Source organism: Bos grunniens, chromosome 28, assembly GCF_055505025.1.
Source record: "Bos grunniens cultivar Pamir isolate PY7600 chromosome 28, Bosgru_T2T1.0, whole genome shotgun sequence".
NCBI lineage: Eukaryota > Metazoa > Chordata > Mammalia > Artiodactyla > Bovidae > Bos > Bos grunniens.
The window spans coordinates 15,976,912-15,998,390 of record NC_141192.1 but is presented as its reverse complement, the minus strand read 5'-3'; the positions used below and the strand labels follow the sequence as shown (position 1 = coordinate 15,998,390).

The 21,479-nt window shown below is 36.9% G+C and overlaps 1 protein-coding gene across 12 annotated transcripts in view; it reads left to right on the top strand.

Moving 5' to 3' along the window:
• ADK (adenosine kinase) overlaps positions 1-21,479 on the top strand; it is a 549,097-nt gene that overhangs the window by 186,572 nt on the left and 341,046 nt on the right. For 5 of the 12 annotated variants that reach the window (XM_086381942.1, XM_086381944.1, XM_086381940.1 and 2 more), the window contains one exon: positions 9,797-9,874. The exons of the other annotated variants lie outside the window; for them this stretch is intronic. In XM_086381942.1, coding sequence (XP_086238068.1) covers positions 9,797-9,874 — 78 coding nt within the window. The remainder of the gene's footprint in view (positions 1-9,796; positions 9,875-21,479) is intronic. 12 annotated transcript variants of the gene reach the window in all.

Below are 21,479 nucleotides of genomic sequence, written 5' to 3'. Positions count from 1 at the left end.
TGTTTGGTTGCACTGGGTGTCTGTTGCTGAGCGCAGGCTTTCTCCGATGGCAGTAAGCAGGGGCTGCTCTTTGTTGCAGTGCGAGGGCTCCTCATTGCAGTAACTTCTCTTGTTGTTGGAGCACAGGTTCTAGGTTCATGGGCTTCATTAGTTGTGGCTTGCAGCTTCAGAAATTGAGGTTCTCTAGACTGTGGGCTTGGTGGTTGTGGCACATGGGCTTAGCTGCTCTACAGGATATGGAATCTTCCCAGACTAGGGATCGAACCCATGTCCCCTGCATTGGCAGGCGGATTTTTATCCACTGTACCACTAGGGAAGTGCTCTCACAAATTGATTTACTGATTTTTCTAATGTTCTATACTTGTTAAAATTTTGTCATTTTGGATATATTCTGGGTATCTAGTCAGATATTTTAAGTGCCTTCTCAGTCTTTGTTACCTGGAATATAATGTCTTTGGAATCAATTAATTCTCTCTTTCATCCCCTGAAATGTTAAGGCTATATGGATTTTTATAATTCTTTCTTCAATAATAAAGGGTAATCATTTTCTTATTACTTTAATAACTGTCATTTTCCTAAATATATTTTTCTTTCTCATTTGAAGCAAAGATCTTGGGCATCAAATAGTGCTTCTTTCTTTGCTGTAGTTTAAATCATTTATTGAAAACTACTAAATTTCTATATGTTCCTTGTCAAATAGCCCTCTCTCCTACATTTTTCTTTAGAAAGTATAATATGTTTCTGATTATAAATTTTCTTCCTTAATCATAGATATAAATCCATCAGTGATAGATTTGATTCTCTTCTTCACATAAGCATTAAACATTTCGCTTGATCTTTTCTTGAATTCTTATATCCTTCTAGTTCTTCACATGGTTTTCTGATTATTGACTTTTTAGTCTTTGTATTTCTCATCTTTCTCCCAGTTAGTTAAGCCTTTGTATTGAAATTTTAACCAAGCTGTGTGTGTGTGTTTTAATTTTTGAGAGAAATCTTTTTTCTCTCAGTATTTTTATGTTTTATACAGTATGACTATGAGGGGTGTGTATTAGGAAGGGTACATTTTTTTTCATACAAATATCACTTAATCTTTCACTTTTCAGAATTGTTTTAAAGCTTTCCCAAACTCTTTATATATTGAATACCTAAAAACATTTTTTATAAAGTTTACAGTTAATATTGGATTGAATAGAAACATGTTCAACCCAGAATTGTAGGCTTGGTATTTTAAGAACCTTGTAACATTTCCAATTAGGTCATAGCATAATAGAGCACAGCTATGCACAGCCCTTAACACACAGCAGGTTTTCCTGGCATGTTGTTACCAGGCTGTGGTTACCTTGAACTGTTAGTGGTCCTGTTCACCCACTGGTCAGTGCTGCAGTGGTTCCCTCCCCCAGGTGATTAACTATCACTGAGGGACCATTAGTGGGCCCATTCACCTTATGATCAACAGAGTGGTGGTCCCCAGTCAGAGAGTACGATAAGAGTTTACCCTGGCCCTCTCCCCAGGGCTCTTTAGCTCATCCAGCATCAGGTCAGTGAGTGAGCTGGGGTGCCCAGGGAACAGGCTGAAGGCTCTGTCCTGCAGGGCTCCACTACTGGCCGGGCGCAGGCCTTGAGGCGGCAGTGAACCTCTCCCCAGTCTCTGCCTCTGCCACCTAATGGGAGCTGCCATCTGCCTATGTAACAGTTTACAGAACCTGCCTCTTCTGTGTGGGTGGCCTGTGGAGCCTGAGGGCCAGTTGGGTCCTGGGCACCTGTCTCTCCCAGTGATGTCAGCTGGGCAGGGTTTGACAACCCTGCCCTGAGGGAGCCACCAACTGAGAGCTGCCGCCTCTTAGCCAGGACCTGATCTCAGAGGGTCAAAGTTGTGCCTTGGGGTCTGGTCCTTTCTTGTCAAAACATAGAATAATGTTTCTTTGGTGGAGATTTAAAAGAATGTCATTACCTGACCATGACCTACTACCAAGAAGTTTAGGACTAACCTAAACTCTTCCTCACTTTTCATAGAAAAGGGCTTTGCTGAAAGCTTTTGGGGAGTTTGGGTTTTGGGGTTTTTTTTTGTTTTATTTTTAAAAATTGTTTATTTATATTTATTTTTGGCTGTGCTACATCTTCATTCCTGCATGTGGGCTTTCTCTTGTTGCAGTGTGCAGACTTCTCTTGCAGTAACTTCTCTCGTTGTGGAGCATGGGTGTGGGTTTCGGATTTCGGTAACTGCAGCTCACCGGCTCTAGAGTGCAGGCTGTGTTGCACCAGTGCACGTGGGATCTTTTCGACTAGGGGTTGATCCAGGGTCTCCTGCACTGGCAGGCGGACTCTTAACCACTGGACCAGCAGAGAAATCCTGAGTTTGGGTTTTTAAGGCATGAAGCACCCATCTCTTTGCATGGCCCTCAGTAAACCTTTCTTTGTTCCACATTCTGACATTTAGTATTGTTTGGACTCAGTGTGTGTTGGGCACACGGGCTTGTGTTTTAGTAACAACAGCGTTTAGAAATAAAAATTGATGAAAATCGAGATCCTCATCTTTATTTTTGTAGACTTTTTTTTCTTTTAAAGAAACAAGTCTATGTGGCTTTCCTATATGAATAAATAGTATTCTGATTATTTCATTTTCTGACCAATTTCACTGGAATAAACTATTTAGAGATTAAAAGGCATTTTAGTAGATATATCTCTGGGAATCTGGGAACAGTCTAGACTGCTTAGATCTAAAGAGAAGAAATGACATTGGAGTGATCAAAGAGAGTTCTCCCTTCTAATGCCTTACACCTGGAGCAGTTGTAGAAACATCAATAGCACAACTATATTTATAAATATCAGAGCAGAATGTGGCAGATGGTGATGCAACACAGAATCTTGTCAAACTTTTATGTCCCTAAAAAGAAGGTTTCTTTTAGTGCCTATTTTAATAATTTTAACTTGAATCTTACAAAATAAAGTTGACTCTTTATATTGTGAATTTCTCCTTGCAATTGAAAAAATTAAGTATGAATTAATATCTTGCTTCTTTGGTAATCTTTTTCTTTGTTGAATTAGACTGTGAATGACTGTTGTAGTAAACTGAGGTGAAAAAAGTAGTGTTTTGTTTTCCTAAATGATATTTTTCATGTGTTTGTGACATCCTTCTATGTTGTTAGATTCTTTAATGTAAAGCAAAACCCGATATTTTCTCTTTCTTCCTTAGCTCCCCATCCTCTTTTTCTCTTTCCTTCTTTCTGTATTTTTTGTCCTTTAGGACTTAATTTATGACTGTGTTTAGGGATTCTTTTGCCACCATTAGTAAAACATGCCTTTGGTTTTGTCTCAGTAGTTTTGGTGTGCTCTGAGGTTGTATAGTATAAATCTATACCTACATATCGTAAAGCATGCACTTAAAAAAAAAAAAAAAGTGTACCTTTTACACGTATGGACCTTAATGTGGTGCGTTGTCCCGTGGTATGAAATTAAACATGGTTACAGTTTGATGTTGTGTTTCTCCTGCCTAATAGTAAAGCAGCAAGTGCTTCAGTAAGGAAAACTGGAAATAGCAGGACTATTTCATCCAGGGGATAAAATTTTTTGCCTTGATTCTGTTTCCTGTTATTCTATTTGTAATTACATTTAAATAAGTATCTTGTTGATTAATTAATTAATTTTTTGGAACTGAAAAACAAAGTTGGGACCTCTTCTGGTGTACAGGTGAGTGCCTAGACTTTTTTTTTTTTTTAATAGGGAAGGTTTTTTTTTTTTTTAAGACTTATTTATTTATTTTTGACTGCACTAGATCTTCGTTGCTGTGTGCAGACTTTGTCTAGTTGTAGCAAGTGGGTGTGCAGACTTCTCACTGTGGTGTCTCTTATTGCTGAGCATGGGCTCTAGGCACACAGGCTGCAGTAGTTGTGGTGGTAAGACCGAGCAGTGGTTCATTAGTTGTGGGGCAGGGGCGTAGTTGCCATGTAACATGTGAGATCTTTGCGAAGCAGGGATTAAGCCTGTATCCCCTGCATGGGCGGGTGGATTCTTAACCACTGGACCACCAGACTTTTTGTTTGATTAGTTGGATAGTGAAGACGGTCTTTGCCGATTAAATGGTACAGTGGTACTGTCAACTGCCGTGTATTTTAAGACAAGCTTTTCTAGAGTATTTCTGTTTTCTTTGGTACTTTTGGTGATAAGGTATTTTGTAAAAGTGAAAAACAAGATAGTAAGTTTTTAGCTTAATATTGCGTAGTGGTGGGGGGCTTAGTGATGTTTTGTGCAGTAAAGAAAGCTGGAGAAGTGTAAACTTGGACTAGTTACCTGACCTTTTCAAGTTTCGGTTTCCTTTTCTGTAAAATGGGAATAATCGTAGTACTCTTACAGGCTAACATTCTTAGAAGGGAAAATCATGACTCTCAGATATAAAATAAACACATGCCAACAATTTTATTTAACTCATTGTTAATTAGTGTACAGGTAAGATGTTGCAGTTTATTTTAAGGAGAATTCAGGACTGGAGATACATGTGGTCCAGGGAATAAGTCTATAAATACGACGATGATGGGGTGACATTTCAGTTTTCATCTCTATTGATTTTAATTTTTTATTTTTATAGATAATAATTATTGCTATATATAATATATAATTATAAACTCCTGAAAAGGTGATAATATGATGTGTACTTCATGTTGCTGCTGCTATTTAGTCTTGTCCTACTCTGCAAATCCATGAACTGTAGCCCACCTTGGGATTAGCTTTGTCCATGTGATTTCCCAGGCAAGAACAGTGGAGGGGGTTGCCACTTCCTGCTCCGGGCTATCTTCTCAACCCAGGGATTCAACCCGCGTCTCCTGCTTGACGGATGGATTCTTTACCACTGAGCCACCTGCGAAGCCTATAATTAATGTTAGGGAAGAATAATTCTAATCTTTATATTTTCACAAATTTTATTAAGAAGAGCTGTTGACAAGTTCTTTGGTGGTAAAGAATCCACCTGCCAATGCAGGGAATCCAATGAGTTGGATCCAATGAGTTGGATCCCTGGTCTAGGAAGATTCCATATGAGGCTGGTCAGCTAAGCCTGTGTGCCACAGCTACTGAGCCTGTACCCTGGAGCCACAAAAGAAGCCACCGCAGTGAGAAGCCCACACACTGCAAGTAGAGAGTAACCCTTTCTCACCACAACTAAAGAAAGTCCATTGGTAGCAACGAAGGCCCAGCACAGCCAAAGATAAAGTAAGTAAATAAATATTAGAAAAGAATAATTGTTGAGTTGATAGCATAATTATTTTTCCTTTTTAGCCTGTTACTACAATTTATTATTGTAATATTTTTCTTCTGTTACTATTGTGTATTCTTTAAAATATAAGCATTATGAGGGCAGGCACTTTGTTTTATTCCTTGCTCTGTGTCCTTAGTATCTCCAGCAATCTGTGTGACTTAAAAGACTTCAGTGAACAAACTTTGAGTGATGGAAGTGATTAAGAGACATAACCCTATATGAGAAAACTTATTTTTCTTTAGTGCTCGATTCTCTGGTTTGTGCTAATTTTATTTAGTTTGTTTTTTTTTTGGACAGGCTGAAAACGTAGCATCTTTACAAGCATAAATATTTATTTTAATCTAATTATTAATTTTTTTCTTTTAATGTCATGCATTGAAATGTTTTGACTGCAATATAAATAAAGTTTATAATAGTATAATCTTCAGAGGCAAAGATCTTTATTTTAGACCTGGTTATTCACTTTCATATTGAGTGGCCTTCAACTCTTTGAGCATTAGTTTCTTCACAAGTGAAATGATATGATAACTCAAAACATCATAACTTTATAGTTTATTAAGAAAATTAAATGTAATAATAGGCATAAATTACCTAGCAAGGTGCCTGATGCGTAGTAAGTGATCAAAAAGCTTAGCTTTGGGACTTCCCTGGTGGTCCAGTGGCTATGCAAAGGGTTCAAGTTCAATCCTTGGTTGGGGAACTAGATTCCATCTGCTCCAACTAAGACCTGGCAAAGCCAAATAAAACTAGTAAATAAATTAAAAAAAAAAAACAAGCTTAGCTTTTACGTAACTATTTTTGATTTGAAGGACTCACAGATGTAATGTGATGGTGATTTATCACATTAATAATAGATATGATAGAGTAAAATGTGGGACCCTAAAATACCCTTATCTAAGTTGGTATTCAGGATGTTTATAGTCTTTTTGAATACATGATACCATAAGATATTCACCATACCTAATAAAATAATGTCATGATTTTTACTTATGTTAGTGGGCAAATAAGCTAACTTCTGAGAGTTAAATCAAAGGTCTGAATTTTGCTTAACACATTTTATGCTATGTAAATAAGGAATTTTAAAGCATTTCTAAGACATGCTCATTTAGGGTTCCCCTTTAAGCCCTCAGTTTAGCTGATAATATCCAAAGTTAAGTGTAGGAAAAGAAGTTTTTAAAAGTCTTAGTTGAGTATAATTGCAAAATGTTCTTATTTCCACCAGAAGAAATTCAGAGTGTGTAAAAGAAAATTCTTAAGACAGTGTTTTTATTTTAACAGTACTATATGAATAGGCTTTTGAATATAATAGCTTATTGATAAAATTTTTGAATTTGTAAATGAATCATCTGTTAAAATCTTTAGAGTTCATATTAAATCTTAGGAAATTGTTCTTCATTCTTCATATATAGTCTGTGTATTGTAGTTCACTGTCAACTTTACAGTGTATAATAATGAATTGTTAAATTGAGAATCTGTGATAGTACTTTCCAGGTTCTGTTTATTTGCTTGATACTCATCTTTACTGTAAGAAAGTGAGCTAAGTGAATTCCCTGGCTGTCCAGTTGTTAGGTCTTGGTACTTTCACTTCTGGGGCCTGGGTTCAGTCCTTGATTGGGCAACTAAGATTCTGCAAGCTGAGTGGCACAGCTAAAACATAAAAAAGAGTGAACTAAACTGTTTGTTTCCTAGGACCTACCTTGTGCATTGCTGCTTTTTAGGTGACGACACACTCTGAACTCCCCACTCCCCACTTGTTTCTTTTGTTTTCCCCCTCAGAGGCATTGTTGCCATCCATTAAGAGCCAATAACTTCCTATTTTCTAATTTTATTCCTGTACCAGTCAAGATACTCATTCCTTCTTTGACATTTTCAGGACATTGTATTAACATTGATTTATAAAATTATTTGATTATGTATCTGTTTAATATTTATATTGGGCTTCCCAGGTGGTTCAGTGATAAGAATCTGCCTGCCAAGCAGGAGACATGGGTTCAATCCCTGGGTCTGCAAGATCCCCTAGAGAAGGAAATGGCAACCCACTCCACTATTCTTGCCTGGGAAATCTCATTGTTAGAGAAGCCTGGCAGGGTGCAGTCTATGGGGTCGCAAAAGAGTTGACCATGACTTTGCAACTAAACAACAGCAACAATATATTATTAAGAAATGAAAGGCCTGAGTTTTTTGTTAATGGAATTTGAAATAAGTGCAAGGTAAATAAGATAAGGAATATTTTCTCTTTTTAAAATTAGACACTTGTATGGTTGGCCGTAAAGATAAATATGTATGCATGTATACACAGGGGTTGGTGAGATAAATGAAGAATTGACCTAAGGAACCCTATTTCATTCTATTCTCCTACCTGAATCCCTCCCATGTAAAGCATTTAGAATCCAGTATGCAGTGATACAATCCTTGAACTCATTTTCATAGATCTTACTTGGTAGTAATTGCTGTCCATTCTATCATGAGCTATAATTTCCAACTTTTCATAAAGTCTCTGCATGAAAATTAGCAGCTTTCAAATAAGCAGGAAGAAGATTGGATGGTTGGTTGGAAGTTAGCTGACCATTGAGAAGCTCTGTTCTTGGTAAGAGTGGCAGTTTGATTGCAGGTGGTGTATAGTTCAATTGATGAGCTTTGCTGTTTAATCTTTGTGTATTTAGAAGTGATTTAACAATATGTAACAGAAAAATAACATTTTTATAATTAAAAAATTTGCGATCTGACAAAATGAGCTTAGGTTTGATTTTATGAAAGCAATACCAAGTATTATGCTTTATGAATATGGCATACAGTTTATGCAAATATGAGCAATTAAATAATAGTTCCTTGTATAGATCAGGTTATTTTCAGTTAAGTTCAGAAAAGTAAGTTTTCCTACTTATGGAGCACTAGGTATTCGCACTTTATGTAAAGTCATCACTTTCTCTTGTGTTAAAAATTGAATGAAATGTTCATTGGGTACACTAATGCAATTCACATTTGAAAGTAATCTTTGAACCCTAAGAGTTATCTAAAAATACTGGGGAACTAAACTACTTTTTATTACTACTTTGCTACTATGTAAATGTGAAGCATTTACATAAATATATCATTTATCTTAAATGGTGAAAGATTTTAAACCTCTAAGTATATAGAATACAACTTTAAATTATTTAAAATCGTTCATTTTTCCTTCCCTAAACTTACAGATTTAATCCTACCCTGTGGAAGATTACACTAAATGTGAAAGATCATAGTCACTAATAATGTAGTTAGTGTTGCAGTTATTTTAAAAGCAGAAACTATCAATTTTTAGCCATCTCCTTTAAGCACCTAAGGGTTGAGGTTTAATTTTATAGCAGCAGTGACTGCAAGTACATGGCTTGGGACATGTACATAGCTGACTTGAGAGGGCTCATACTTTTGCATTGACTATGTAGTAAGTGGAGTAGCAAGCTCAGCCATTGGGCTCTTCTGTGTATAATTACACCTTTCATATAGGAAGCTGTAGCAGGTTGATGCTTTATCCTCACCCCCTTAAGGGCTCCTTAACATTTTTTCAAATGGCTTTGTTAAACTTAGAACTCATGTTAGAAAATTGAAATGTAAAGAAAAGAAAAAAAATGACAATTTTTTTTTTCTTTCCAGTTGTATGTGAGTCGGTGTGTGTGTTTATATAGTTCTTACAATTGGAGAACTTGGAGAAGAAAACGTTTGCTTTGTTTTTAAGGGAAATTCAGTTTGTGTCATGTAGGTTTATAGAATGACCAAAACACAATGTTAGGGAGAGTAATGTAAAAAGAATATTGAAAATGAAGGAAAATGGACTACGAACAGTGTATTTCTTGAATATGGTGCTTAGTTCTGGTAACCATATATATATTTAGATGACATGACAAACTTGTTTGGATGACGTTGGGCAAGTCATCCAAACAAGGCTTCCTGCTGGGCTCAAATGGTAAAGAATATTTATGGACCACTAGGGTTTCCCTGTGGTCAAACAGTAAAAAATCTGCCTGCAATTCAGGAGACCTGGGCGCAATCCCTGGGTTGGGGAAATTCCCAGGAAAAGGAAATAGCAACCCACTTCAGTGTTCTTGCCTGGTGAATTCCGTGAAGTGAGGAGCCTGGCGGGCTACAGTCCATAGAGTCGCAAAGAGTCAGACGCAACTGACTGAATTTCACTCTTTCCTGTGCCTCTGTTGGCTCATTTGTCCACTGTAAAAGCACACTGTACACTTGGCTTTGTGAGGGTGAAATGTAAAATATAAGAAGAGTATGTACTACTCAATAAGGTGCTGGCACATAAAATCATTTCACAGATGTTCTTAAACTTCAGTATCATCATTAAAGATTATGTGATTTAATTTTTCAGTGTTTTCATAACATATTTGTATGAATAAGTGGTACACACTGACATATTGGCACTGTTCAGAGCCATTTTCAAAATAGTCCTTTAGTTATACATTCAATTGCTGTTTCTTATTTTAGATACAAATGTAAAGATTGAGATATGTGTTGTTATCTCATAAAAATTAAATTCCAGTTCTCTCTGTCATTCTTTAGGTAAATGATAAAAGTTTGTCAGAAATTCCCTGGCAGTCTGGTGGTTCGGACTTCGTGCTTTCACTGCTGAGGGCCCAGGTTAGTCAGTGAACTAAGGGAGAAGGCGATGGCAGCCCACTCCAGTACTCTTGCCTGGAAACTCCCATGGACAGAGGAGCCTGGTGGGCTGCAGTCCATGGGGTTGCTAAGAGTGGGACACGGCTGAGCGACTTCACTTTCACTTTTCACTTTCATGCACTGGAGAAGGGAGTGGCAACCCACTCCAGTGTTCTTGCCTGGAGAATCCCAGGGACAGAGGAGCCTAGTGGGCTGCCGTCTATGGGGTCACACAGAGTCAGACACGACTGAAGCGACTTAGCAGCAGCAGTGAACTAAGATCCCACAAAGCCATAAGACAGGGCCAAAAAAGAAAACTTGTCTTACACAGTTATAGGCATCTTTTTATTTAATTTTCTAATCTTCTATTTGTATTTCCCAAAATGCAATATGTATGTTTCGGCTTTTTAAAAGTATCGCTCTCAAGTTCTTTGACATTCTTATATTTAAAAGGTGGGGTCTAATTTCCCTGTTCCTAAATATGGGCCAAACTTAGTAACTAGTTTCTAACAAATAGAATGTATGGCATTGATGATGTGCTATTTCTGAGGCTAGGCCCTTAAAGGTATTATTGCTTCCACATTATTTTCTTTTGGATGCCCATAGTAATAAAGTCAACTGGTATGTCATGAGGATACTTAATCAGTCAGTGGAGAGGTCCACATGGGAAGGAACTAAAGTTTCCACCACCAAGGAGCACCAACATGCTAGCCATGTGCAGGAGCCAGCCCCAGTCACCATAACCTAATGAGATACTCTGAGCCACAACTCCTCTGTTAAGCTACTCCCAAATTCCTGACCCATTAAAAACTTCATAAGGTTATGTTTCTTATTTTAAGCCACTGTGTTTGGTAGCAACAGATAACCAAGAGTCACCGAGTCCAAATTTTTACATGTACAAGACTATGTAGTGAAAAGTAGGTTTTCTTCCTGTTCCCATACTCTGCTCACCCAGCTCATTTAATTAGATGTGATTCCTATAACAGATTTCTTGTATCCTTCTAGAAATATGTTATTCTTTTACAACTATGTGCATATCTGTCAATGTGTATTTTCTTCATGTGTTATACTATATATACAGTTTTGTATTTTCAATTTTTTTCTTAATAGTATATCTTGGAGATCGTTCCATATCAGTATGAAATAAATCTGGCTGGTTCTTTTTAATGGCTATAATGGTCCATTCTGTGATAGTATTATAATTTGATTAATTACTACTTCTTGACATTTAAATGGTTTATAGAGATGCTTTAGGAGTGCCTTAATATACATGTTGTTTTCCATTTGTATGTCTTTATAATTTAGTTTTAGAAATAGAATTGCTGACTGAAAGAGTATAGACATGGTAAATTTTTATGCAAATAAGCAAATTTGTCCACATAAACATTTTACCAATTTTTATTTCCATCAGAACTGAATGAACATGTTTGTTTTAGTACATCCTTACCATTCAGAGTATAATTGGGATCTTCTTTATCAATATGCTATATAAAAAGAAGATCTCATTGAAAGTTTACATTTCCATTTCTCTGGATGACATGAATTACTTGGATGGAGTAAACTATTTTCTGAGAGAAATAAATCACCAAAACTCATTCTAAAAAGAAAAAAATCTGAGTGGTATAATGCTCATATGAGAAATACAGATTATCAACAAGCTTTCTCTCCACAAGTGTGAAAATCCCAGATAATTTTGCTTAGACAATATACCAGACTTGTGAAGAGTAGATTATTTGAAGATAAACCATTGAGCAGTGTAGGCGAAAAAACCTTATAGATTCTTTTCTTTCAAGCCTGTCTCACATTGATACCATAACCCAACAAGGAAAGCAGAAAGAAAAAGAAAGAAGCAGACATAAAACTAAAAGTGTAGATTAATACTATTTATGACTATTGTGAAGAAAAGCCTCAAGTACAATATTTGGAAGTAAATTTCAGTTTAAATTTAGTACCATGTTAATAATTGTCAGTGACCAAACTGAGAAATAGGATTAATTCTGGGAATGCAAGGATGGTTCATTGTGACAAAATCTATAATTTGGACCCATAGTAATAAAACAAAGGAAAAATAGGATCTTCTCTGGAGATGCTGAAACAACTTCCATTAAAGAAAACAGGTATATGTTTCCTTAGTACAGTCTGCCTCTTTTATTTCTAATGACAGTATCATATTTTGTAGATAAAATGGAAAAATAATTTAGCACTACTTTTGTTGAGGGAATTCCCTGGTGGCTCAGACTCTTAAGAATCCACATGCAGTGCAGAAGTCATGGGTTCCATCCCTGGGTCAGGAATATCCCCTGGAGAAGGGAATGGCTACGCATTCCAGTATCCTTACTTGGAGAATGATGACCGAGGAGCCTGGCGGACTACAGTCCATGGCGTTAGAGAGTCAGACACGACTGAGCGACTAAGCACACACGCACGTTTATTGTGTCTTTTGTGTAAAACCTCAATAGAATGAAGTAAATACTGTTGTCAACAAAGAACTAATACATTAGCTGCATTTAAAAGTAAAATGTTGAGGTGCTTATATAAACAATGCTATAAACTAAACCTCATTTACAATAGCAAACTAAAAGATAATACAGCTTTTGGACAGACATTGGTCTTTATTTTTGTTTTCTGCAATCTCTTTGCCACCAATATTCTTTGATATTTCCTGTTTTTATTTAAACATTCTTTTTTTCTGCCCTTATTTTTATTTCTCTTTGTTTTCTCTCTACTCCCATTGTTGTGTGACTTTATATATTCATTACTTTGAGCTATAAGAATAATTTAATATCAGAGACATTACAGATAGGAATATTACAATGCGTACAGAAAATACTACTATTATTATAATTTACTATTGTTGCTTACATCAAGAAGTACAAAAATAAGCTATTCATGGGCTAATTTTTGTTCTTTACAGATGCAGGGAAATGCCTAAATTTCAATCTTATTGATGTGTTTTCCAAGTTTTAAATCATGCTTCTAGTTTTGAAAACCATACTTGATTTTTATTTCTCAGAAATATGATACTCTAAATACATTGATAAATGATTATTTAAGTAATTTTACTTCAATCAAAGTAGCCAGGCCAGAATAATTTAATTTCCCAGAAGAATAATGGAATAAAAATCAGTGGTAATTCTATGTAACATTAGCCTATATTTCTATTTCTTTAACTTTGAAATCATTTGTTGCCTTTAGCTGGATCATATTTCTTGAATTTTACTTTAATAATAATTTGCTAATGTAAAAAAATGCTATATAATGGGATTATTAATGCCATACTCTATTAAGCTGATGCTCTCTTAAAAATTGTTTATGATAGCAATATAAAATGAGAGGTATATGTAGTTTTGAATGATCTTAACATTACTGTGTATCTTTTTATTTAAGTTTAAAATATACTCATATTGTTTCTATCACCAGTATTTTTCTTTTAGTGGTTAGCACAAAGAGCTATATTATGATGGTGAGACTATGAAAAGGTAAATTTATGGTTAGTTTCCAAATCTGCTCTAGAGTTTATTACCATCTGGTCTCTTTGGAGACTATTATAATTATTCATGGAAGTGTTTTCAACACACAAAAAAGGAAGGTTTGTGTATTGGCAGAAAGCAAGAAATACCAGTGGTTTAAACCACATGTAGTTTTCTTAGAATTAGGCAAGGGAAATGAACTAAAGAACTAATTGAGAATCATTAGTAGTTATGTGGTTTGTCTCAACTTTGTCAGAATTTCATTCATAAAGAACAAAATACTGTACAAGAAAAACTGAAGGTCATAGAAATACAGTAACTCCATTTGGCATATTTTATTTTCATTTTAATCAGTGAAATGTTAGGATGGTCTCAAATCTTGGTGTAAACCTCAGAAATAAGATGAGGAATGTATGTCAAATTTGAGGGCTTTTGAAATAAAAGCAAAAATATATTCATGTTAAAATAATTATAGAGATGAGAATGCCTTTATTAAAGATACTTGTCTTGGATTTAATGCAAACATTATATTAAATAATTTTACATGTGTTCTGGACTTACGTCACTCTCCGGAGTAGCAGTTTGCAGTGTTTTAAGCTTAAGTTGATTTAATAATAAAAGGATAAAAAGAAATGTCTTTTTACTTTTCCATTCTCAGAGTTGGAGAGAGGTCTATAAAAAATGAGATGACAAGTCAAAAAATTGAATTCATCTATTTTTATTCAGCAATTTTAAACAAAAAATGGCTGGTGGGCTGGGAATATACAGGAAATTTAAATTTGTGATTGAGAATAAGAAATGCATTTGTGGTTTAAAAAAGAAATACCAGCATGTCGCATTAAAGTTATGGTATCTACAGTATTATACAGTTAGCAGGAAAATGTATTACATCAGGGGGCATGTTGCACTTTAGAGAGCTAGTGTGGGGATGCAGATGAAGAGAATAACTCCATAGAAGGCATGAGCATTAATAATCCAGTCAGAGAGGAAGAACTCTGCTGTCTCGCATGTAACATAAAACAGATGTTACATTCTATTAAAAACCTCCTTAACTAAAATGAATGTTTAGATCACTGGTCAATAAGAAAAACATGAACAATGGCAGTGTAATGATTTTGAAAATTTATTCCATTTGTCAGTTAATATTGGTGGTAGGGAGGGTGAAGGGAAGGTTGCTAAATGTTATTGTATTTTGGGTATCTTAATTTACAAAGCTGAAGGACAGCAGTGAACTATATTTGTTTTTAATTTATTTTACACATTTAAGCTCGTTTCTTTCTCAAATTATTGTAAAAGCCAACAAGAGATTTAGAAACTATGAGTTCTGATTTAATATGTCTGAGGAGGTGATTTAAATATATCTAAAAGTTTTAATTAATTAAATGAATGCTGGAAACGTTGTTAAGTAGTTGACAATGGAAAGAAGACATATGGAGAGAAGGACATTGGGGATGTTACCACAAGGTGCTAGATATCTTTCCTTTTTAAAAAAAAAAAAAAAGATTTACCTTTTCTTTTCCCTTAATATTTTTAACCATTAGAAAATTTTAGGTGTAACAAGTAAAATTTTAGGTGTAAAAATTAGGTGTAAAGTACATGCAATAAAATTGACTTTTTAATGTACGGTTGTGTCAGTTCTGACATATGCACACAGTCATGTAGCCAGTACCAGGGTACAAGATATATTTTAGTTCACCTACCCCAAATGTCCCCTTTGCTCTATTGTAGTCAACCTTTTCCCCACCTCAGCTCCTAGCAATCAGTGCTCTGTTTTTGTTGGCAGATATAGACCTCCTTGGCTGGTGTGCCAAGACCATAAGGCTCTGATTGCTCTCTTTCCTGGGACATTTCTCAGTATTATTTATACAGCTGGTGGACTTAAGACATGAGGTAACTGTCTCTTGCCAGACAAAGAGCAGACTTAGTTACTGTTTGCTATAAAATTGGTAGAGTCCCCAAGCTTTATGTTCCTCACCTGCCAGTGGAAACCCAGAGCATATATAGCATCTCTCTGAACCATATCCTATTACCTCCATAGGACTTGGAGCAAGGGGAAATAGTGCAAATATGCCTATATTTGAATGCCTTGCCTTGAGTAAAATAAAGTCTTTCCCTTTGACTCAGGAGTCTCATGTCTTCTGTCAATGAATTAGTACCAGACTTTTTTTTTTTTCTAATTAGCTTTTAAAACATGATAAAATCAAATCCCATATCTCATAGTTTTCTGTTTTTATAGTTTAACCTTTTACAGTGTTTCATATTGAGAGATCCAGCTCCTGGCTGAAAACCCATGTGTGATTTTTCAAGGTGTCATAGAGATCGACAAAGGTTTTATATGGTGGGCTTTAAATGGGAAAGCTGCCCTCCCTACTCCTCACTTGGTACAAAGCCAATCAACTGTCTCTGAAGGGAGTTGCAGTCAAGGACTCGTCCCACATGGCCAACCATGCTCATTCTTACACATGTCAGTATTCCTAGGCCAAGTACCTTCGTTTGGAAACTTGACTGGGGCTTTCATTGAGACCTGGCTTATATTTCTATGTGAAGACCTTCTTATTAGGGAAGTTAAAGAATTTTGAAGACACCTTTCTGTTCTGTGACTTAGTACTCAATACTTTTCTACACCTGGCCCTCCTTCCATCTTATTCCAGACCCAAGGTCTTAAAACTACTGGAGCCTTTTTTTGCAGACTCTCCTTGGAAGGAAAGTTATGACCAACCTAGATAGCATATTCAAAAGCAGAGACATTACTTTTCCAGCAAAGGTCCGTCTAGTCAAGGCTATGGTTTTTCCTGTGGTCATGTATGGATGTGAGAGTTGGACTGTGAAGAAGGCTGAGCGCCGAAGAATTGATGCTTTTGAACTGTGGTGTTGGAGAAGACTCTTGAGAGTCCCTTGGACTGCAAGGAGATCCAACCAGTCCATTCGGAAGGAGATCAGCCTTGGGATTTCTTTGGAAGGACTGATGCTAAAGCTGAAACTCCAGTACTTTGGCCACCTCATGCGAAGAGTTGACTCATTGGAAAAGACTCTGATGCTGGGAGGGATTGGGGGCAGAAGGAGAAGGGGACGACAGAGGATGAGATGGCTGGATGGCATCACCGACTCGATGGACGTGAGTCTGAGTGAACTCCGGGAGTTGGTGATGGACAAGGAGGACTGGCGTGCTGCGATTCATGGGGTCGCAAAGAGTCGGACACGACTGAGCGACTGATCTGATCTGATCTTGGAAGTGAAGCAACCCCCACGTTGGTTAAGATTCACCTGATCTTTGATCAGTGTACTGGTCTTTGGGGGGAACATATGGAGCAGTAGGGAGCTGACACTTTCTACAATTTAACCTCTTTTTTTTTTTCTTTAATTTTCATCAGAGTGTAATTGTTTACAATATTGTTTCAGGTGTAAAGCAAAGTGAATGTTACACATATACATTTATCCACACTTTTTTAGAATCTATTCCCATTCCCATGTAGGTCATTATATAGTATTGAGTAGAGTTCTCAGTAGGTCCTTATTAGTTATCTATTTTATATATACTTGTGTTTATATGTCAATCCTAATCCTCCAATTTATCCCTCCTCCCCTTTGCCCCCTGGTAACCATAAGTTTATTTTCTACATCTGTAACTCTATTTCTGTTTTGTAGATAAGTTCATTTGTACCTTTTTTTGTTCTTCTATAAGAAGAACAAAATATATACAGAAAATATATATTCTGTATATAATCTGTATCATGTATTTGTCTTTCTCTGACTTACTTCACTCAGTATGACAATCTCTAGGTCCATCCGTGTTGCTGCAAAGTAGTCTCTTTCTTGTAGTATCACTGTAAGTGATGAAAGACTTAATTAGTTTCAGTTTGATTTGTTGTCTTTTTTTAATTTTTGGTGCACAGCTTATGGGTTCTTAGTTCCCTAACCAGGAATTAAACCCTTGCTCTCAGCCTTGAAAGATAGAATCCAAACCACTGGTGTGCGTGCATGCTCAGTTGCTGTGTGGTGTCTGAATCTTTTTGACCCCGTGGACTGTAACTGCCAGGCCTTGTCCGTGGGATTTCCTAGGCAAGAATACTGGAGTGGGTTGCCATTTGTGTCTCCAGGGGACGTTCCTGACCTCAGGATCAAACTTGTGTCTCCTACTTAGCAGGCAGATTCTTTACTGCTGAGCCACCAGGGAAGCCCTGTTAATCACCTGGATCACCAGGTAATTCCTGGCTTGTCTTAATCAACTACGCTGATATCTGACAGACCATCTTTCTTCAACTCACTTGAGTTCCTGACGCATATAAATGGAATCATTTAGTCCATCAGTTCAGTTCAGTCGCTCAGTCATGTCTGACTCTTTGTGACCCCATGGACTGTAGCATGCCAGGCTTCCCTGTCCTTCACCAACTCCTGGAGCTTGCTCAAACTCATGTCCATCGAGTTGGTGATGCTGTCCAACCATCTCATCCTCTGTTGTCTCCTTCTCCTCCCGCCTTCAATCTTTGCCATCATCAGGGTCTTTTCCAATGAGTCAGTTCTTCTAATCAGGTGGCCAAAGTATTGGAGTTTCAGCTTTAGCCTCAGTCCTTCCAATTAATATTCAGGGCTGATTTCCTTTAAGATTGACTGGTTTGATCTCCTTGCTGTTCAAGGGACTTTAAAAAGCCTTCTCCAACTCCACAGTTCAAAAGCATCAATTTTTTGGCCCTCAACCTTCTTTGTGGTCCACCTCTTACATTCATACATGACCACTGGAAAAACCATACCTTTGACTGGATGGACCTTTGTTGGCAAAGTAATGTGTTTGTTTTTTAACATGCTGTATAGCTTTGTCATAGCTTTTCTTCCAAGGAACAAGAGTTTTTAAATTTCATGGCTGCATTTAGTCCATAACTGTTGAATTTTCTTTGCTTTAGTTGGCGCAAGTACATCAGAGATTATCATGCCTTTTGTTGAGTATGAGTAGTTTGTTTCTTTTGTGACTGAGTAATATTCCATCATGTTGATGTACTGCAGCTTGTATATCTATCCCTAATGGAGGAATACTTAGATTGTTTCCAGTTTTGGTGATTCCTGATAAACTGCTATAAACATTTCTGTATATATTCTTTATTAGCAAACGTTTTCATTTCGCTAGAAGTGGAATTGCTGGATCACATGCTTCATAAGAAACTGTCAAAGTGGCTGTTATCATTTTACATTCCCACCAGCAGTATATTAAGAGATTTAGTGGCTTCACATTCTTGCCAGTACTTGGTATTGTTGGCTTTTGTTATTTATCCACTGTAACAGGGGTAAAGTAGTTTCTCATTGTTTTATTTATACTTCCTAACGATTTTGAGCATATTATTCTTTTTTTTTTTTTTTTAACTATCTGTATACCTTCTTTAGAGCAATATTCAGATCTTTTTTTAAAAAAAATAAATCATGTTCATTTTTTGACCCTAGTTGAGGGTCAGAACGATATTCTTCTATATTTTCTTCTAGAAATTTCATTGTTTAATTGTTACATTTAGGTCTGTATTCCATTTGAGTTTTTGTGTTTGTAGAATGAGATAGGTAGCAATGTTTCTTTTTAATCCTCACTTTGGCATATAGGTATCCACTTGTTCCAACCATTACCCTTTGCTGAAATCTTTTTAAATCACTGTAATTGCCTTTGTACTTTTTTCAAAATCAATTCTGTGGTTGTTTTTCTGTACTGTATGTTCTGTCCCATTGATCTACATGTCTTACTCTGTTTCCAATATGCTGTGGTGATTTCTGTAGCTTTATAGTAACCCTTGATGTATTTGTTTTCTGTGGTCTCTATAATCATATTAAGTTGAATCTAAAAGTTGAAATTATTACATTTCACAGGTTGAAATTGTTTCCCATTTATATTCATGTGCAGGCATGCTCAGTCACTTTGGTCGTGTCCAGCTCTGTGTGACCCTGTGAACTGTAGCCCGCCAGACTCCTTTGTCCATGGGATTCTCCTGGCAAGAATACTGGAGTGGACTTCCATGCCCGGCTCCAGGGCATCTTCCCAACCTAGGGATCAAACCCACGTCTCCTGCATTGCAGGCAGATTCTTTTAACCGCTGAACCATTGGGGAAGCCCATTTATAGTCATAAACATCTATAAATTTTCACTATTGAATTTTGATTAATGTACATGTTAGAAATTGTTTTCAATATCCAAAGTGTTGTTAACTTACAGTTGAAGAGAATTTTGTAATAGTGACTGTAGTTAATAGTAGTAAGTAGAAAAATTAAATAGAAAAGGGAAAACTTATACATGTTGCTAGTTGTCACTACTTTTGAAAAATATTTTTATTTTTAGTGAGACTTTTTTTGTTTTCATAGGTGGTTTAATTTTTATAGGTTCTCCTAGCAGCAGAACCTAGGACAAGAATTTTAAAATGCCAATTTGGGACATGCAGGTGTCTCTCGAAAGGGTGGCAGGAGGTGATTCAGGGAAGACAGAGCAGCTCATAAAAAGTCATTAAGCCTACTATCACAATAGGATACTGGGGCTTTATCCTGTGGGGAAACTTTAGGAATAATCAGTGTTGATATTGGAGAAGGCAATGGCACCCCACTCCAGTACTGTTGCCTGGGAAATCCCATGGATGGAGGAGCCTGGAAGGCTGCAGTCCATGGGGTCGCTGAGGATCGGACACGACGGAGCGACTTCACTTTCACTTTTCACTTTCATGCATTGGAGAAGGCAATGGCAACCCACTCCAGTGTTCTTGCCTGGAGAATCCCAGGGATGGGGGAGCCTGGTGGGCTGCCATCTATGGGGTCGCACAGAGTTGGACACGACTGAAGCGACTTAGCAGCAGCAGCAGTGTTGATATCATTTTCAGAATTAACTCACGGAAAATGCAAGTATATTTCCTGTTACTGATTGTGTTGTGTGGTTTAGAAGACTGTGCACCTGCCTAGTGCCCACATGGGCACAGTAGCTTTCATCAGTTCAGGAGAAGATCCCTCTGGGGCAGAGAGGAAGCTTGTGGCATTTAGAAGCCTTGAGCCAGAGTAAACTGTTAGGTTCAAAGAACACGCAGGGACACTGATAGCATCTGTGTCCTATGCATGCTCTATGACTTCTAAGTCCCTTTTCTGGGTTATCGTAATAAATAACTTCAATCAGATCATCCCTATAGTGATATTTCCTAAATAAATTAGATTACACTTTCTGTACTTAAGTGTCTGTCTCCACTTTTTATTCATAAAGCTTCATTAAGTTTTGTTTAATTATCCTTGTCATACTATTTACTTATGTGAGAGACCTTATTAACTACACACTTGGAAATATTATTGTTTATTCCATCTTAAAATCTGTTAAAATGGCAAATAAGTGTATAATACATTTTCATTATCTTTAGCTATCAGAAGAGTGCAAGTTAAAAACATGTGAAGCATTGCACATCTTTAATTAGCTAACATTTTTAAGTGATGACAGTAACAAATCCTGATGAGAATACAGAAGAACTGGCTCTCTCATACATTGCTGGTGGGAATATAGAATGACACAGCCACTCTGGAAACAGCTTGACATTTCTTTTAAAATTGAACATACATTTTCATGACTCAGCAGTCATATTCCTGAGCATTTGTCATAGAGAAATGAAACTTAAGTTCCTGCAAAGGCTTCCTACACTGTATTCATAGCACTTTGTTATTGCCCCAAACTGGAAGCAATCCAAATAACTTTTATCAAATGAATGGCTAAATTGTGATACATCTGTACGATGAAATACTACTCAGCTTTAAAAAAGAGTAAAATATTGCTTCAGACAACAATCGGAGAAGGCAATGGCACCCCACTCCAGTACTCTTGCCTGGAAAATCCCATGGATGGAGAAGCCTGGTAGGCTGCAGTCCATAGGGTCGCTAAGAGTCAGACATGACTGAGGGACTTCACTTTCACTTTTCACTTTCATGCCTTGGAGAAGGAAATGGCAACCCACTCCAGTGTTCTTGCCTGGAGAATCCCAGGGACGGGGGAGCCTGGTGGGCTGCTGTCTATGGGGTCACACAGAGTCGGACACGACTAAAGTGACTTAGTAGTAGCAGTAGCAGTCAGACAACAATTTGCATGGATTTCAAGGGGGGTCACACTGAAGGTCAAAAGCCAGTTGCAA